The sequence below is a fragment of the Zonotrichia leucophrys genome, chromosome 3, assembly GCF_028769735.1.
Source record: "Zonotrichia leucophrys gambelii isolate GWCS_2022_RI chromosome 3, RI_Zleu_2.0, whole genome shotgun sequence".
NCBI lineage: Eukaryota > Metazoa > Chordata > Aves > Passeriformes > Passerellidae > Zonotrichia > Zonotrichia leucophrys.
Window position 1 is genome coordinate 12859983 of NC_088172.1, and position 20166 is coordinate 12880148.

A 20166-nucleotide genomic window follows, 5' to 3' on the forward strand; every position below is an offset into this window, starting at 1 on the left:
ATAAAGTATCTACAATACTTTATATAGGTGAGAAGAGAGAGCGAGCATATGTGCAATCCCAAACAGATCTGTGTGATGAATGCAAGTTTTCTTAATTCAGAAGCCTTAAATGGGAATGGCAGCTTCTCTCCAGAAGTGTGAAAGTGTATCTTAAACACATTTTGACATTTCAGCTTGGGAAGAGAGGGCTGACAAGGCGCGTTGTGGGGCTCTGCTGACTCCCGAGCAGCACGGACAAATGAGTAGGGGATGACTATTCAGTATTTGTCAAGATACAAGAAAAAGGCTGTAACCAATGAAGGTATTGCATAAAAGGTATCAAACAAAAGAGCTTTTCCCAAAGCCCACAGCTGAATTCACTGCCCCCTGATGTTGTGGAAACAACAGTGTAAATGAGTTCAAAAAGCAATTAAAAGAATAAATAGAAAAAAACTCTGCCATAGTCTATTAAAGAGAAAGATGTGGCTACAGGCTCTGGTTCAGAAAGAAATACCCACCTATTGCCAAAAACTGGGAACAGACACTGAGGGAAACATTACTGTGTGTTTACCCACTCAAAATAATCTTCCCCTAAGCATCTGTTGCAGACTCTGTCTAGCTAAGTAAGTTTTTGGACTAATACAGTACTGCTAGTTTTCTGTTTAATACCCTGGTTAAATTCTTTCTCAGGGTATTTCCAACTCAAGCAATAGAAACTTATGTCCAGTAATAAACTTGGGGAGGACTATCAATAAATACTGCCCACTATGGTTAAAGACAGAGGTGAGAAGTCTTTCACTATGAAAAAGAAGCTGGGTTACCACCACAGAAGCCCAAAGAGAAAACAAAAAAATATGCTACAGGAAGCTCTATTGTAATACAGCACTCACAGAAGTTCAGAGAAACAGAAAGAGCTCTACTATTCACTGGCTAAAGAGGCTTGGAGCTGTAAGCAATGATAACATGTCTGCTTATTTATTTCTTTGGAGCTCAGTAATATAGCAGATATTAACTGAATTATATGGGGATCAAGGGATTATATCAAAGAAATGCCACCCTGCATAATTAGAGTCTAAAGACTTGCCAGCTGAGCCAAAAAACATGAGGAGTATTTTCAAAATTCAGATATTGCACTCATCAAAAATAAAAATACAGTTTCCTGCTCTGTCATGCCCATTATTCTTTGTCCCTCTGTTTCTCACTTGTAATTTTGCTGGGTTGCCATTATGAAGATAACTTTGAAGGGACTTCCTCTGGAAGTTAACTGCTTTGGGAGATAATACCAAAAGCGTACCAGCATCCAACACTGGTACAAAAATACATGAATTGGGCAAATTCTGATTTTATAGTTAAGCTTGAGCCTGGAAGAAATGTAGGGAAGACAAGAGTTTCTCCTCACCCCTCCCATTTTCCCTGCTGGTGTCTCAAACCAGAGCTATGGTTTGTCCTTCTCCCTGCCATGAATACCACACCATGAGACCAAGCTGCTTACCACTGATTGTGTTCCTCGTGTGGAAGATGTTGTAACAGGTGTGATGGTGATAGTGCTTGTCACCTTGCTGGCGGCAGGTCGTGGGGACAGGTTGTTCCGAGGCGATCGAAGGACAGTACCAGTCACCACCTCCTTCTCTGCCGCGATGTTCACCGGCCGCACTGTTATCACAGGGCTCGCGCCGTCAGGCACGGCACCGGGAGAACGCTTAAACTGGGAGCCCAAGTGGATGTGGATTTTGTTGTCCTCTGTTGTGATAATGTTGGCATTGGCGTTGTATTTGCGGACTGGAGTCGGGACGGTTTGCTTTTCTGGCGTGACTTTGAAGACAGCCCTGCCCATGGTCATGTCCTGTGACTGCGGGGAGACGGAGATTTCAGCCGGCGCCGCAGATGTCGACACCGTCATGATCTGAATTGGCGATGCAGGTCTGTCAGCGAAGGGTGCTCTCCCTCCCTCTGGGGACTTTTCCCTGGAGAATGTTGTTATAGTGACTGGAGACATGGAACGATCTGGGCCCATGGGACTTTCACTGCCTTTTCCTTTTTGTGGCATAACATTGGGAGAGGGAATGATGGTTATTCGTGGCTTCTGATTTCCCAAAGTAGGAATGACAGTGGTACTTGAAAAAAATTCCTCTGCGGATGGACTGGTTATCTCCAAAGTTGCTGTACTGTTCTCATGGTCTGGTGTCACCCGAATATGAAGAGGCTGACCCTGCTTTGGTGAAAGGACAACCTCCCCAGGATGTGCTGGACTACTGTGGCTTCGGGCTCCTTTATCAGGAGTTGTCTGGGCCCCAGTTTCCCTCTTTTTCATCCATGGTATCCAGGATTTCCTCATAGCAAGCTCATTTGCTGCTGGAGGATATCTCTCAAGCACTGAAGAACGCTCCATGGGTTTTTTCAGACCCACCTGCCGCAGATTGCTCATGATATGATTCTCCTCCTGGAAGGATTTCCTTATAAACACTGCTGGAGTTTCTTCTTCTGCTGCTTCATTGCTGAGAGCATCTGTCTGCACGCCGGTGGACGTCAGGGGAACATCAACCATTCTTCTCCCATTCATGCTGGGCCTCAGAGCACGGCTGTAACGCTTAGAAAGCTCCAGCTCTCTTGTCAGGTTCAAAACTTCCTGCCCCATGCTCTTGTTTTTGTTTTCCTCTTCCATAAACCTTTGCTGTAGAACTGAATAATCAACTTGGAGCTGAGAAAGCTGGTCTTCTTTGTTCATGAGCTCATGGATTTTTTCCTTAAGTGCTTGAACTTCTGCTTTCAAATCTCTGCTTTTGGCCTCTTCCAGACGAAACCTGTGCCTCAGCTCTGCCTCCTGGCTCACCACCTCACCTTTTTCTATTGCTTTCGTTTTGGCAATCTGGAGTTTCATCTCCTCCAACTGTTGAGAAAGAAAATTAGCTTTATCCTGCTCAGTCCTAAATTTCTGCTCTAGCTGATCATACTCATCTTCAGTCTTCATCAAATCTCCTTCAACCACTTCCAGTTGTTTGAGACGTTTTTTCAATCTTTCAATTTCAATGGTAAGTTCCTTAATCTTGTTGTCCTCATGACAAACATGCTCTGCTCCTTTCCTAGTTCGACCTCTTGTAATTTCTCTTTCTACTTCCTCCATACCATCAATTCTTTTCTTTAACAGGTCAACTCTACAGCTTAATTCAGATGATTTTTCTTCTTCACTTCTCAGTTTGCCAATTAACTCATCCCTTTCCTTTGTCAAACTAGATACTTTTTCCTCCATTTCAGATTTCAGTTTCAAAAATTTCTTACTTTCTTCTATCAATTTCTCTGTTACATCCATAACTTTCCCTTGTTCAACTTTAAAATTCTTGTTTAGGCCCTCAACCTTTTTTTCCTCCTGTTTTATTTTTTCCATCATATTTTTTCGCTCATCAACCAACATTACAGTAAACGACTTCAGCTTTGTAAGGTCATCTTTTAAGCTTATTTCAGCCTTTTCCAACTTGCTTTCAGATGTCTCAAGGTCCTTCACTCGAGTCTTCACCACTTCCAACTCATTTATCAAATCCTTAGTCAAATTTTTTTCTCTCTCCAAGTTTAAGTGTAGCTGAGTGCATTCCGACTTACTTTTACTGAAAGCCTCTTCCAGCTTCTCTAATTCTGACATTCTTTTCTGCAGTTTTTCCACTTCAAGTTTCAACTCTTTGCTGTGATGCTCTTCCTCCTGCAGTTTGTTTTTCAGCTCTTTGCACTGGGATTCGGTTTTTGTGATCTCTTCATCTTTCCCCTCCATTTCAAGCACGCGCTTGCGGAGGTTTTCCACTTCTGCCATTAAGCTAGAGTTCCCACATTCCCCTTTTGCTATTTTATCTCTTAATTCTTGAAGTTCCTCCTCAGTTTTTTGAAGATTTTTGTTAGTTTCTTCTAGTTCCTCTATTCTGCGAGTCAACGCCACTAGCTTGAGCCTTAGCTGTCTATTATGTGACTCTTGATTAGCCAGTTTAGCAGTCATCTCCTCATGTTCTTGACAAAACGATGATGTTTTGTGTTCAAGTTCTGCCTCTAATTTCATCAGTTTTTGTCCATCTTCTTTTGTTTTTGCAGTAATAATTTTAAGCTTTTCTTCTTCTTCCTTTAGTTTTTGGGTTAAATCTTGTATTTTCTGGCTTTGTTGACCAAGTTGTTCAATATGCATTTGTCTTTCATCCACCAGCATGAGTGCAAATGATTTGAGCTTGACTAGTTCTTCTCTTAGTTTATTGATTCTCTTTGTATGCTCCTTCTCCTTCCGGGCTTGATAGATCTTCTCCTGCTCAAGAAGTTTCTTCAACCTGAAAGAAGTCAAAAGAGATGTGTCAGACTAAAATGCATATACACATGTCTGTGTGTGTGTATCTCTCTATTTTTAAAATCACATTTTAGCTTCCTTTTTTATTAATTCATTAATAATTATGTAATTTATTAGTTCTATTTCATTTTCAGGAAATAACTACCTACTACAGTTGCATTCCCAAACCAACTATTTTGAATTACAGAAGTTAAATGAAAAATACATAAAATCATCTAGAAATCTGAAACACAGTAAAATTTTATACATGTACAGATAACAAATGCATTAGGTTTTAATTTCCTTACATTGATTTTTCTGTTAGGATGTTGGTAAAAGTATCTAATATTCCAACAGGACAGGTATTATCTACTCACTAATCCATTTATATCAAATTTGTTTCACAAGGTGAATTCCTCTGTATGTCTTGCATACAGAAAAATGTGTAAAATAAGGTAAAAGATTAAACTAATTGTTATATGCAGCCACACATAGACTAATCCTGGTTACAAACAAACCAGCAGGACAGGAGATTACAGTAACACACAACTGATAACCATCTGGGCATCACAGGCTTATGAAATTAGTAGGAAGGTAAATTTTCCAGCACAGTCACTATTATGCTAAAAGGTTTCTTCTTCTTCATTTCATTTAGTAGATGTTGTGAACCACAAGGACCAGACTAGTCAAACCTTTGGTACAGCGGACCTCATCTGGAAAACGCTCTTCTCTGTGGCCTCTAAATCTGCGTTTTCAGACAATATAAAAACTCGCCATATATCCAAATTAGGTGCTCCTCAGAAAGATAATAAAAGCATACATTACCCAGCCTTAGCCATGCAACATGGAGTAATATAACTATTTTATATCTGTGATTAATATTCAGGGTCTGTTGAAACCAACATAGGACATTCCTGCACATGTTCTAAGCACAGATTTATGAGGATGGTGACCCTCAATTGAAAGAGGCACAGATAACACAGGGATGCATCCCAACCAATCTAAGAGCCTTATTGTAAAAGCAGCAGTCTGACTTAGAAAGACACAGGTATGCACACTGAAGTTACTGTGAAATAATATTTTTTTCCAAACTGCTGTCACAGCACCTACAGTTCCCACATCCTCTATCAAGACACGAGATAATTCAAATCCACTTGCTTTGCTTACCCTAAGTCTGAAGCTTCTCAGCTTCCTTTTTACAACTGAGATGCACATCCAGGTGGTAACAGCAGAGCAATTAATGCCTGGTAATTAACTCAAAGTAACTGGAACATCCATATCTTAGCAAAGATCAACTTTTATCAATATTCTTGTCTTACATGTTGGATTGTAGATGACAGCAGGTGGAGCACAGATATACATTCCTCTCTGCTACTCCAGCAATGAAGGGGTGCTAAGGGCCCTGGGACACAATGTCATACCCAAAGGATGTCTCCCAGAGCCCCCACCTGAACTCTACACTCCTAGCAAGAGCCAGATTAACTCTGTACTCAGCAACTGTTAATGTTTCATTCCTTGTTCCTGGGGAACCCGAATCAAAAGGAACTGGAAAGAAAAGCTTTAAGAAAAGAGAAGGAAGTCAGAAAGCAGAACACAGGATGCAGTAGGTAGGGAAGGAGAAGCTGAAGAATGCATTTGAAAACAAGACTCGGATAGGATGTGGGAGTAAGAGAATAGTAGGAACCAGCAGTAGAGAGAAAAACAAACAAACATTGCAGCCAACCTTGCTGGGTCACAGATTATTCTCAAAAGAAAAGTCTCTTTAGTTGTGGCAGCTCTTTGGAAAGGACTGAAAAGGCATGCTGGTGGATGCCTCATTATTGGTCAAGTTAGAATGTCAAAAGGTAAAAAAAGACCCGCTGTCACTCACAAAGCACACACTTTTCACACTGAAGAAGGAACTTTATTAGCATGCAATATATTCCCTGGCTTCTCTGACTCAGTGCTTCATGCAAATGTTTCAGCCAAGAACTCTTCCTCATCTCCCCCAGGCTACATTTTTCAAGGAATAGTATGTATCCTTCCACAAAAATAACTGTTTGCCATGACAGAATAGTGAAGTCGAACCTGGTGATGCTCTAAATGACACATCTTCCAAAGTCATAAACATAGGAGAATGTTTCCAGCCTCCCTTGTCCCACAGGAAAATTTTAAGGTGACCCCTATAAATTAAAAAACCCCAGAAAACCGCTTTAAAAAAAAATTGACATACAAATGCCTAAAGATGCTTAGAAAACTCTCTTTGATTTGTAATTCCTAGGCCTGCACATGTGATTTTCACCCAGCAATTGCTCCAGGCAGTGCACACCAGCCAGGCTGCTTAGCAGAGTGCAAAATAATGCACTGACTATACATGATTCCATGTGGTTACCTGAGAGTCTACTGGGGAACACTGCTGAGAAAGCCACTGAAAAAAATTGCAAATACCTGTTAAACTAAGACAAGAAAATGTCAGTTATGAGGCTGAGCAAGAGAAGAAAGCATGTTAGCCCTGTCACTGTCTTGCAGGAGTGCTAGCAGTGGGGAATAACCAGCTTGGCCCCTCTGGGAAAATAAAGCAACATTCAGCACTTCATTCTGCTTCAGCTTTAGCAAAGGGAAACTACATGTCTTAGATTTGACAAGCCAACTTTCAGAGAAGATACTTATCAATACTTCTGTTTTTCATGTCTATGGGAACTGCTTCTAAAATCGGGGTCTGTGGGGGAGTTGGAAGGCAGCACACAAATATATGTGTTAATTGCCAAAGTAATTGAAAAATCTACACCTTTTCAGTGTTACTTCTAGAGACTAAAATAAAGCGGAGTTTAAGCTTGCTCCTGCTTCACCATCTTTGTACAACTCTCATACCTCAGTGGTTAAACTGGAATTTCAGCAGGACTGCAAGGCGAGGTTGTCCCCTCCTGACCCTCACAGCACATTTGCTGCTATCAGGCTTTTCATCTGACTGCTGCTGTTAATGTTTGCTAAGCAACACCCATCTACATGGGCTCCTGTGCAACACTAAAAGCCCTCAGACTCCCAGCACCTGGTCTTCAACGTGTTAGCCAGAGCAACTGCACGCTGGATTGTCAAGAGTCTGAAAGCACCTGCATTCAGGATCAAGATGAAAACAAACAAAACCTTTAGTACTGAAACATTAGATACAGCCAAAACACTGACAATCAAACAATTTGATACCCCCCAGCCTGCATGTGGTGTCTTGGTTTGTGTTTTTTTAGAAACAGAAATGAGAAATGTTTGGATACAACTGAATAACCTGCCTCCATCACTGAGTCTCAGGGGTTTGTGTCCCCAGAATGAAGCACACAGATGTGATCCAGCCCCCTGCCCTCGTTACCACAGGTGCCATGGCAAAGCCTGCAGCCCGAGTCTGTCCCTGAATACACAATCATTGCTGCCATGGGGGTCCTGGGGGTCTCTCCCTCTCCTCACCATCTGTCCTCCCCACAGTATTTGAGGAACAGGCCCAGTACCCAAGGCAGCCACATTACCCCTTGCAGTACTGTATGAATAAGCAGCAAATCCTCAGGTATGATGACCATGTGCAACTGTTCACTGCCTCAGTTACAAACAAACAGCCCAGGATGCTGCTGCTCTGATTCTGCTCTATAAAGAAAGATGCCTGGCTGGCACGGGCAGGATGCTGGAGTACAGAAGCCACTGCTGCAAGCTGACATGGTCCTGCTGCACAGGGAGCTGCCTCTCCTGGATCCCCACCAGCCCCAGCTGTTCACAGCCACACCAGGCACTGCTGGGGCAGCAGGAGAGCTCTGTTGGCAGCCGTGCTGGGGAGGCAGGAGCCTGAAAACTTTCAGCAACCAATCTCAGCTGCAGAGAAAGCGGACACTGGGACTGGAGGAAGAGCAACTATGGAATTAGTTTTAACAACTCTCATGAATGGTGTGCTGGAAGTAGCTGGCAAGGAAGATGTAGGACAGGATGGACAATAACCAGGCTCTCCCTCTCCTCCTGCCTTTAGGTTTGGTGCTGAAGTGTTTCACTGCACAGTCTCTGCTTCCCCTTCCCTCCTCCAAGCTATGAATTGATCAGCAAGCTATGAATCGAAGCACAGTGGGATGCTGACAGCTACAACTCTATCCCTCCAGTGATGTGCCTTCATTTCTTCAGTCATGGCTCCTCTCAAAAAAAACCATCCACTTCCAAGTGTTTAAAACAGAGCATGCAAAAGCAAATAGCCCCCCAAACATTCATTGAAAATCACACCAGTGTGTGTATCTCCCTTTCTGTTTGTACTTCCAGCAAGATGAGATAACATCACAGGTACTCAGACAAACCTTTTCCACCTCTAGCACAGAAATAGGCACTCACCTACACAAGGAAATCCTGGGAAAGCATGGCAAGCGAGATGATGCCCTGAAAGGCCATAAGCTGCTCCCATGGTTTGCATGCACATCAACATTACAGCACCATAGTTCAGGTGTGTTGGCCTGTTTTAGCCCCCTGCTCTGCAAACAAACAAAGCCAAGCTTCCCAAGGTGTCTCCCAGTGGTTAATTAAGCATTCAGAGGAGGGGCTAATGTAGAGGGCAATCTGGAGAAGTGGAGAGCTATTTCTCCTGCTATCAAAACTGGCAACAGGAGGAACAGCAGTTAGAAGAAAGAGGATGGAAAGGAGTCAAGCAGGTAAAGTCTCTAGGGGACCTTATTAATTGAGTTCATACACAGTCTGGAGACCCACAGAGTTTCTCACTGCTGTTCTAGCACAAAGCCATGAGACTTCCCTCTCCTGTAGTACCTTGCTTTCCATTTACATTCCAAAAGTCTGTTGCTATGGGGTGTAATGACTTCTATCCCATTTCACGGATGGCCAGTAAGTGGGGGTTAAGGCAAATACATTAATGAGGACTTGGTCACTAAGGATCAGATGACTGAGGGCTGATGAAGGCTGCTTCCTCCTGAGCGGCCAACAGCATTTCTCTGCCACTCACACAGCAATCCCAAGGGAATTTCCACTGGGAAAGCAAATGTCTTTGCAAACTCATCTTTCCACTTCAAACCCAAAGTTTGCTACTGTACATGCAGAGTTAGAGAGACTGGACAACTTCCTAGTGGTAGCTAGAAAGCTGCTGCCCATTAAGTGATGCAAGAGTCTGTAATGTCTGTAATCCCAGGACAATGAAAACCAGCAAGAGGTGGTTTAACTCAATAAAGGAGTTCCCTTTTTTTTTTTTTCCCTGTTTAATGTACAACAGCTGATTTTTGAAGATTATTTCTACAGCCACTGGGAAATCCTCCACATGTCAGGACTACTTCCCAGTGCTTCCGTGTTTGGGGCCAGGCTGAGATACCCAAAAGGCTGAATTTTGCTAGTTCTGAGTACTTACAACTTGAGCTGAAGTCAAAGAGAGCCAAAAAGTGGTTAGGCTCTCTAGGAAACAAAACAATCGGGCCCAAGACTTAAATTAGGTGATGAGGTCACACCTTTGAATCATCAGCCTCACTACTTCCCATGCATCCATCTCAACTGGGAGAAGAAATATGTAAACGAGATCAGATCCCATGACAAGAAAAAGAATAAAGCACATCTGTATTACTTTTCTCCTTACTATCCATTACATTTTAAAGGTAAGGAATGAGAAAAATGTTTGAATGACCTTACTACAGAAATTTCCAACTTCTTGTTCAGTTTATCACAGGGTCAACTCTGAAAACAAACACAAGCTTGTTTTAAAAAGTTCTAGTAAACCTAAAGACAATTTTTTGTGGCTACCTAATGTGCAAACTCAAGGTGTAAAAAAGAGCATGCTCTTCATTGCTGAAGAACTGAATTAACTTTGGAAAGTGATTGTATCAAACTATATAACAAAAACATTAATATTCTTGCTGCTCCTAAACTACATGATAGTTTCTAAAATACACTAAAAGTAAAGGAAATGTTTTCTTCCCTAATTAGGAGGACACATTGCTTGTAATCTACAGCCGTTTATCTTCTGTTTCTAGCACTGATTTTGTAAAAATTTAACTCCAGTTTGCTGAAATAGTTCATTTGTGTTGAAAGCGTCTTACTCCAGCTGAGCAGTGACTGAAGGCAGTATTTTGGAATACGAACACTCATTAAATTCAGTGTCCCCCCACCCTTCCAGCACACTGGTCACGTAAGAAAAACACTAAAGATCTTTAAGAACAAAACCCGACCGCCATCCTTTCAGACTACTCAACAGTATCGTCCACATTCATTCCGGAGGTTAAAGGAGGGGAAAGGGGATGCACAGAAAGCAGGCACGCACTACCAGAGAGCGAAGGCGAAGCAGCGTTCAGCTGAGAGATGAGAATTGCCAAACCTGTCTCCGGGCTGCGGTTATCCTTCCCTGACCCCTCGGTGCGCGCTTCGGGAGGGGGACCCGCACAGCACAGCCCCACCAGGTGCACCTTCCAAGGCTCCAGCCCAACGCTACATCAGCCCCGGCCGCTCGGCGCTGTTCTGCTCCGCCCGGAGCCGGGGCCGCCGCGCATCCCGGCGCGCCCGCTGCCCGCACACTCCGCTCTGGCCCGCTGCAGCCCCGCTGCCCGCACACCCCGCTGTCCGCTCCGTCCCGCTGCAGCCCCGCTGCCCGCACACCCCACTGTCCGCTCCAGCCCCGCTCCAGTCCCGCTGCCCGCACACCCCACTGTCCGCTCCAGCCCCGCTCCAGCCCCGCTCCGTCCCGCCCGCGCCTACGCCACTGCCCGGTGCGCTCACCGAGCCAGCCAATGGCGCACGCACTCGGCAATTAGCGGCGCTCAAATTAAAAAAAAAAAAAAATTAAAAATCAAAAATAAGAAAAAAAGAATTCTCTTACCTTATGGCTAGACCTACTTTTTTCTTTCTTTCTTATTTTTTTTTTTAAAGCAACCAAGGCGGCAGCCCGGGGGGCGATGCGGGGCCCGGCTCCGCGGCGCCGCTGCCAGGTGAGGCTGCGCCCGGGGCGGGCGGGGCTGGAGCCGCCGGGCCGGGGCAGCACCGGGGCAGCAGCGGCTCCCGTCCGCCGCCCCCCGCCCGGGGTTTGTTACTGACAGCCCCCCCGGGCTCTCTGCAGCTACAGTTCATAGGTGAACGATTAAGAAATAATAATTTGATCGCAGAGAGCCCCTGGGAGTTGGTTTTGCTTAAGTGGACTGGGATGCACGGAGCGCTGCTGCTTCCCAGTCCCAGCTGCCGATTCATTCCGCTGGCTCAACAAAAGTTCCTGTTGCTTTCCTCTTGTCTTGCCGGTGTTTGAAGTGGCAGTACTACTGCTGGTACGCGCTGGCTGATCTTAAGATCGGCTGATAAAGGCATGAATACATGAAGAAAATCCCCTGGGGATTTAGTATACGGGCGTGTTTGTTTTTGAAAATCCATGCATAGTAGCAAGCCTAACCAAGTCTGGTGAGGTCTGAAAAGCACCATTCTGCTAGCTCCCTGCTTTAAAGAAGTCCTAAACCAGCCCTTTTGTTCCCAAAACAGCATAAAAGAACTTGAGGATTCCTTCTGTTTCCCTTATGATTCCCTGTATTGCTCCCAGTCACTTTTTCAGATTTTGGGAAGGGAGCTAGGAAGGGCTTCCTTTCCCTTTCCCTTTCCCTTTCCTTTCCCTTTTGCCTTTGCTTTCCTCCTTCCTTTGCCATTCACTTTCCACTTTTCTTAGAAAGCTTTCAATAGCCAAAAGCACTGAAAGTACAGAATTTCAAATATTATTATCCACTAAAAATGGATGTGAGTTTAAATTTTTGAGAAACTGTCTAATTTAATGATCTTTGATTATTTTTCCTTAGGACCCTCATTCAGCACATAGACTGGGCAGAGTTTATTTGAAAAGCAGGTGCTTAGAGACTGGATTTATGCTTTTTATTCAAGATTTTATTGTTATTTACCTCACCCTCTTCAGACTCTGTTGAGAACAGAATTATTAATTTCTGGGTGGGAGGTATAAGTAGAAAAGGACCAAGGTTTTGTTTGGGACACCTGCTCTGGGGTACATTGGGTGTGCGTTACAGAGTGCAGCAGGATGGGTGGTGCATGCAGATCACAATCCCTGTGATTTTGCCTGTTCCCAGGAGTGGATGCTCCAGACTCCTGCATGTCTGAGCCCAGATCCAATATGCTCCCCAAAATGAGAACTATTCTTAGAGTGAAAAACATTCACAATCCATGTAAATTAGCTTCACATGACTACTAGCACCATGTAGGAATGCAACAGTAAAGTCACATTTTCCAGGGAAATCTAAACAAGTCTTAAGCATTCTCTCTGATTTCATATTCCTTTACCTCATTTACTAAATACTTTCCAAAAGATGAATCTGAGGTCCTATAGAGAGATTGTTGCTTCCTGTGTGCAAAGCTGATACATCTTGGTATGTTTCTGTTTTTCCAGTGTCAGAGGAAAGGTTTCTGTACAAAATGTGTTTGTGCAATTACAAATGATCACATGCACTGAGCAGACCAATGATCTGCTTACTCTATTTACTGTGTCCTTTGTAATCCCACTGTTTGGTAGAGCTAAACATTCTTTTAAAAGAGGATATTGCAAACACAATGGCAAACACTAAGATATTGACCATTGAAATGTAATGATGTGCCATTATATGGGCACTTCAATAGTTCATCAGAAGAGCTTAGATCCTTTGCATAAAAGTCTGCACTCTAAGTTAACAAAATAATTTATAGCAATAGCAGGGTGTCAGCCTTGAGGCAGTTTGATACTAGAAAGGCATGGAGCACTTTGCAAGCAAGTTTCAAAACTATCTGCTGACAGATGGGTTTGGCTGTGATCAGCAGCCAGGAGCAGGGCTGTGCTCCACCAGCGCTGCTGGCTCGGCAGGGGAATCTCTGCTCACACACCCCAGCCCAACCCAGCTGGCTCTGGGCTTGGAGCTCTTTGCACAGCTCGTCCCAGTCCCACTGCGCCGCTGCTGAGTCCCAGGTGCTCCTCACCTCTGCACTCCATTGCCAACCCCCACCCTCCCAGACCAACAGTCCTTCTCTGGTGTCTGCTCTGGCTGTCCTTTTGTCTGGGTTGCCATGCTTGGGCCAGGCTGGCACTGCAAGCGACACATCTTCCCTCATCTGTGTTTTCATGGTCTCAGCTCTGAGCAGAACAGTCAGGGATGTCAAGAGGATGTCAGAGAAAGTGCAGTGTAGTAACAGTGAGCCTACTCACCTGCACTGGTTAAGTCTGTACCACCATGAGATTTCACAATTAAAGTACTCTCCCATCACCATTTCAACTACTCTGGGTACCCACCACTACACTGGTACCAGACCTACAGGGGATATCAGGTAGGACGTCACAGCTAAGGCCAAGCAGGCCTTTAATATTTACAGCTTTTCTTTTACTGCTTAGAAATCACATTATGTGTCTATATAAAAATAGAAAGGTACTTCATATGTTGTTATTTCTCAAGAGTACCTCAACTTTAGGTGACTTCAAAGGCTGGGAAAATTTAACTTGCTCATGAATTTTTTTGTTCACACATTCATTGGGATGAAGTAGTTCAAGAAATGCATTCCTGATTAAAGCAGCACTTGCAACATTGAGAGAGCAGATAAGAAAAACAACAAGAAATAAAAGCAGCAGAGGGAATAGATAGGAATCCCAAATTTCAACTCATCTTGAAAATCAGAAATGATACTCTGCATCTAGCATGATTGCCTACTACAGAGAAGAGTAACTGGGAATCAAAAGATGGAATTGGAAATAAATTAAAATTGAATGATGTGCAAATAGAGTACACATTTCTTTGATAAGCTGCTCTCTTTAAAATTTTTCTAACTATGCGCAGCAATAGATTCCTCTTGTGGATCTTAGAGACTTGTAACAAATTATTGCCTGATTATAAAATTCTCTGTAGACAGAGTTTTGTAACCTTCCCAGCACACTGTCCCTGCTCTCAGTTGTCTCTTTACCTTCAGTGCAGAAACACATGGAACATTTATAGTGAAGGCAGAAAGCTTGTAACTCTCTCCAAGTTCTCAAACATGTTACAAAAAGCCCAAAAATTACTGTTTGTGTAACGCAAAGCTTTTCCTAAATTTGAGTTTACTTACATACATGAAAAGGTACACTGTGTGCTTGCCAGACTTTTTTATTTTTTGTTCACAAAAGCTTCAAAGCAGTGAAAATCTTCCATCACTATTTTGTTTTTCTTTTTTCCCCTTCTTTTGCTTAATTCAAACTCATTTGGTAAGTCAGAGCTGACCTCCACTTTCTGCTTACAGTTGTCTGCTCTGAGTGCAACAGATATAAATTGATTGAGTGACATCTTGACAGAACAAGAAAATTTGAATATTTAGGGAGGGAAGAGGCTGATTTTAATTTGCTGCTGAAGATATAATGAGCAAGGTGATCCATTGGGCCTTTTGGAGAAGAGAAATAAATAAAGAAGATGAATGCAGTAAATTCTTGAAACATGACTTTGTAGGAGAAGCCTGAGAAAAATACTTCAAGTTGGACTCTGTGCTGTATCTCAGGCAATACACTTTATATGGCATACGTCATGCACATTAAAAAACTTCATTTGGTGAGCTGCCCTGACAACTGGCTTTGTTCACCTTTGTTCTTATTTAAAACAGGTTGTTCCATGCAGCTGTTAAAAAAACTGTGTGCACACACACGTTTGCACACAGGCTTTTTTATTACCCCTCAGATCTTTCAGAATAAGTCATGCTGCCTAGGTTTTAAATTATTTTTCTGTTTATTGCAGCATGAAAATTACCCCAGGTTGGGATCTGCTGCCTTTTGTCAAAGCATGATTCAAAAGTTTAACAAAGGCATTTCTGGCTTTTTTTTCCCTCTTGCACTATCCCCTTCCATTTGGTTTTCTGCTTTCTTAGCACTTGTGTGTAACCTCTTGATAGCTGGAAAGCTCAGCATCTCCAATACTGCTGGGGTTATTTTAAGTAAAAGTGATTACAGCTGAAGCAGGAGCTGCCTGTGTCATGATTATTGCTTCATAGTGTGATTTGGTCACATTTTGGGAATAAGCACCAGGAGTCTCATAGAAGCCTCTTGTGGCCCTTCAACAAGAGCACCTTGGGAGCCAAGGGGAAAGGTGTCCTGGAGCTTAGACAAGCACGCTTGTTGCCCTCTGCATCCACCATGGTGAGTGCTGGCTGCTTCACCTGCCTGAGCTCCATCAGCTCCATCCCTCACCAACGCTGTCTGCCTGCTCTGGGCTCCACCCTTGCTCTTCTAAGCTACTTGCTTTTGAGGTGCTAGGTGTTCATGGGGGAAAATTAGGTGGAAGAGTGAGCTCAAGTCTTTAAAAGCAGGGAGAACCATGCTTATTTTTAGTTTACCCAGAGAGAATTAATCTTTTGGGAGTGTCTTGGCATCTTTTGCTCCAGCTGGGTCTAGGATGTGAAATTAGTCCTGACTGATTTTCTCCTTTCTGTTGCTTTTGTTTTGTTGGCCTATACCTGTCTCTTTGCTATTTGTCTTTTTTTACAATCCAGGTCCATCAGTTCAGTTCTTGCCCCATTGGTCACTCCTGCTGGTCTTTCCTGGACATTCTTTTCCTTTGTGTTTCTTCCCACTGACCCTTCCTTCAAGCAAGGTAACCCAGTAACTCACTGGAGTTGAAAGGCACCTGTGTCTTACACCTAAAACTAAAGGTTGTCTGCCTCACTGCTCCACATTTGAAACACCGCTGAAATATAGTACTTGATAGAGTGAGTAAAACTAATGGGCAGGGAAAATGAGAGAAAACAGAATCCAAAGAGTTCCTGCTTCATTTTCACATCAAACCATACAAGTGATAGTGTGTCTGCAGTCACCACAAGAGGGTCACCAACATTGGAAAGTGTGCCAAAAAAAAAGAAAAGAGTGACAAAATTTAAAAACTGGATTTAGGAAATAGCATCACTAATACTGTCATCGTTTTTGCATGCAATTGCACACGCTGGGCTAGTCAAGCATGGTGAAGCTCACACAGCTGTACAACAGCAATGCAGCTTGAGAGCAAGTGTCTGTTCAAGTGGAGTCAATATAAAAACTCATCTCTGTCAATGCAGAGTCTTTTTTAGAAATACTGCCTTTGTGTGCACTTGTCCATATCATATTCAGCCACCTTGGTCACAGTGACCTAAGAATAATACAATCCACACCTATAAAAGCAGAGAAAATAATCTAATGAAGATTCCTTCTTGATTTTTAAATTACTTCCTTGTGAGTGTCATATTATCAATGATTTAGCAAATAATGAATCCTCAGAAAAATTTTCAAATGCTGTAAAAGAGCAGCCAGCAGCTGCTTTTATGATCTAGAGAGGGACTGATAGATTTTAACAACATCAGCATAGAGTAATCCTGGCTGTCACACCACATCCTCATATGCCATGTGCCAGCTCTCAGTCTGAAAGGCTGGGAAGGTATTTCCATTATTTTTGATGCCAGGACCCTCAGCTCTCGCCCTGAACACAGAAGCCCACATACATTCCACCACATCCATCCCACAGCCCCACCTTTGCTACCTCTTTTTGCCTGTGTACTGGAGGTGTAGCATAAATGGGCACCTCTCCCCTCAAAAAAGCAGCAAAAATAAAACCAAACCAAAACAAAACAAGAAAAAAACAAAAAAAAAAAAAAAAAAAACAAAAAAACAAAAAAAAAAAAACCAAATCCACCACAATTGTGAAAAAACACTAAAGAAACCCCCCTACACTTAAAAAAAGGTTTTTGATTATCACATAGCTATTTACTACAGCTCATGCAATTCTAAGGTTTGCTGATGGCATTAGATTTGTGTCTATTGAGAGACAATTGGAGAAGAGTCTGTCCTCACAGCTCCTCTCTCCAGCCAATGCACAGGGCCTAGACTCACCCGAAGTTTGAGCCTGCTATTTTAACCTTTTACATCTAGTTACTTAGAACAGAATTCAAAAAAGACTCCCATAAATATCTGGAATGCAATCAATGTAGAATTTTAAAAGGAAAATATAAAGAAAACAAACAAAAAACCCAAAAAGCCCCCATTCAAACCCAAACCAAAAATACAGAACCACTGCACATATAAATATGAATGGTCACAGGCATCTGATTTTTGAGCAGATATGTATTTTGGTTGCCCAGATTTGCTGTTGCACATCCTTGGTAGTCCTGTCATCTTGCCTGAACTGAGCATCATTCTTCACCTAAGGTTATTTGGGCTATTTATATTATGAAATACATGTCTTTAAAAGCCAGGGCTTTGTTCTGAGGACAAGAGAGACACGGGCTGATGACAGCCCTTGCACAAGAACAGAACCTGTCAGTGTTTCCATTCAAAGAAACTCTTACTTGCACCAGCCCCTGTGCATCCCTTGCCACAGAAACAACATGTGTGGCTTTATTTCTCTCCTCAGTCTGAAATACTTCTAGTTTGCACACTCCCTTTCCAAGATCACATCTTGACTGTAGCCTGTTGAGTATATAAACACCTTAAAAAAAGGACAGGGAAAACTCAGGTTCTGAGATGGAGAGCAAGCAAGGAAAAACTGAGCCAGTTTCATACAGTAAGCGGGAATTGGAAGGTGCTGTGCTTGCCTTGGTCTTCAAATTTCTTTCTTCCATGTCTGTATTGATCTCTGAATAACTGCAGGACTTAAACAATCTGGCCTTGTTGCTCTCTAATCAGCTATTCAGTCATTAGCTGTCGACTTCCACTGGGCATCGTCACTTACAAATCACTATTATTTTTTAAAATGTTCTATTGACATAAGTGCAGATGATGCCTCATGCACAAGGAGGCAAAAGCTTACAGCCTCCTTGGTGAAATCAATAGGCAATACTGACCAAAAAGCATGCAAAACCTAAAAGGCGTAATTTGGCTGTGGAAATTATGTAAAAAATTATAGGAATTAAAACTATTGCTATTATCATTGCTGTTGTTATAATTATTAGTGTTATTATTGTTATTATTACTATTATGCTTTATTGTTGTTGTTGTTGTTGTTGTTATTGTTATTACAATTGCTATGATGAACCAAAATGCATATATAAGTTATATAAAAATATTATTTTACAGGAAATATGTATTGCTGACAAGTTAATTTTCTGGATTGCAGACTCCCATGCAGAAGCTATAATTGCACCCAACAAACTGCTGTACATAACGCATTTATATGTGCATGTACAGACTTCTACAGGTACAAGCACACACACATTTCAGAATTCCTATTCTGATTCTATTAATCCCATTAATCAAGAAGAGCTCTACTGACTTCAAAGGAGTTGCAGCAATGCCAGCTTTGTGCTCATAAAAATCCAGCATCAGGATTAATTATTTCCTAAGACCTGAGGAAGAGGGATGCAGAAAGCTTGGGTGAGCTAATGGTGGGCACGGGGCACTGGTGCTGTCAGGTGGGGACACGAGGCAGTGACAGGAGGACAGGCCCCCCTCTATTGCAGGATGAGCTGTGCCCGTGTCACATGAGCTGTTCTCCACACTGCCTCTCACTGTGACAGACACTGCTCTGCCCTGCTGCTTTTGGAAACCACGGCTGTGTCCCAGGCAGTAATTTTCAAAATGAAAAAATGTTGACAGCTATGCATCATTTTAAAATGAGTTAAGTCATCTAGGAAAAGCCTGACATTTAAATGATGAAAGAGAATACATCTATCCCCTTCTGGTTCCTCTGAAAATGAACTTTTTAAATGGAATTGTACAGGAACTTTCATTCTATGATATATGTACTTATCACCAAGAGATACTTTTTCAGCTATGACATAATTGCTATCATCAGAAAAACATTGCTGTTATTCTGCTATAATTTAGCATCATTTTCTGCTCATTGCTTTATCTTCCCTCATTAAGGCATTACATGTTACTATTAATCATTCCCTAACATAAGCGACTGCATAACAAAGCTGTGTAATTGAATTTTCAGTTTCAGAGCTTAACCAAAAATTTAAAAATATATTTAAGAAAGCTTATTCTTTTTCTCTCATTCAAGTGAAGAAGTGTTTCATGTGGATTTCAGTGAAACATTTGTTTGTTTCCGATCAGTCATTTCATTTCCATTTTTGTCATTTTAAGAAAAGCAGGGGATAGAAGGGACTGTATCTTGGCCCAATTCACCAAACTAACAAGTGAAAAATCCTCCATTTTTCAGAAGATCAAGTGATCTGCCTAGACCAGTGAATTCCTCTGTCTGGGAAATTTGAATACTCAGGCCCTGACCTACAAGAAGATTTTCATCTCTTTGGTGAAAAGAAACCAAAATTATATAAGTGACTTGTAAAAATATAACAATTTTTCCCAGGAAAAATGGGAACAGGCGCCCCAAGGAACCAGTGATGTGGCCAGGAAGGCCTCCTCTGAGAGGTGGATTCAGGTCCCAACAGGTTGACAGAAGGATTAAAGGTCTATCATGGTCCAGGTGAGTGGCATAATCACAGGGTTATTTGATATGGTTTTTTGACTAGCTGGTCTTGTGAATTAGGTCATCAGATTTTCTTTATTGACTTTAATAATAGTCTTACACCCAAAATGATATGTCTTAATGAGTTTTTAAAAAGTTAGTTGAAATACTAACTATGGCAACACAATATTATAGTCAGGCACCTACTCAAGTACCTTACAAATATGTGGTGAATTACACATTTTGCATTTCTCTGCTCTCACATTTGCATGGGCCTTGGCAAATTTCATGGGAATGCTTTGTCTGGATATTTGCACCCCCTGGATTTTTTATTTCTGCCTTAAGATTTCTTCACATACAAGTCTTAAAAAGAAATGAAAACTGAAATGATGCAGATATAAAACTCAGTATTTCTAATCTCCACTGCTGCTGGAGATGCTGCAGGAATGCGAAGAGATGCACAGCTTAGCACCCTTTTGGGGAAAGAAGATGGAGAAAGCATTACATCTGTTTAGGGTTAGGAACACTTCCATATAGGCTCACTGATTCAGAATAATGCCCCTAGTCAGATGA

General features: G+C 42.3%; 1 protein-coding gene across 10 annotated transcripts in view; it reads right to left on the bottom strand.

Moving 5' to 3' along the window:
- FILIP1 (filamin A interacting protein 1) overlaps window positions 1-20166 on the bottom strand; it is a 108139-nt gene that overhangs the window by 13983 nt on the left and 73990 nt on the right. For 7 of the 10 annotated variants that reach the window (XM_064707409.1, XM_064707411.1, XM_064707410.1 and 4 more), the window contains one exon: window positions 1472-4277. In XM_064707409.1, coding sequence (XP_064563479.1) covers window positions 1472-4277 — 2806 coding nt within the window. Of the gene's footprint in view, window positions 1-1471; window positions 4278-8605; window positions 8728-10577; window positions 10763-11075; window positions 11180-20166 lie in introns of those variants that run through there. The other 3 variants (XM_064707416.1, XM_064707417.1, XM_064707414.1) reach the window with 3 other exon arrangements.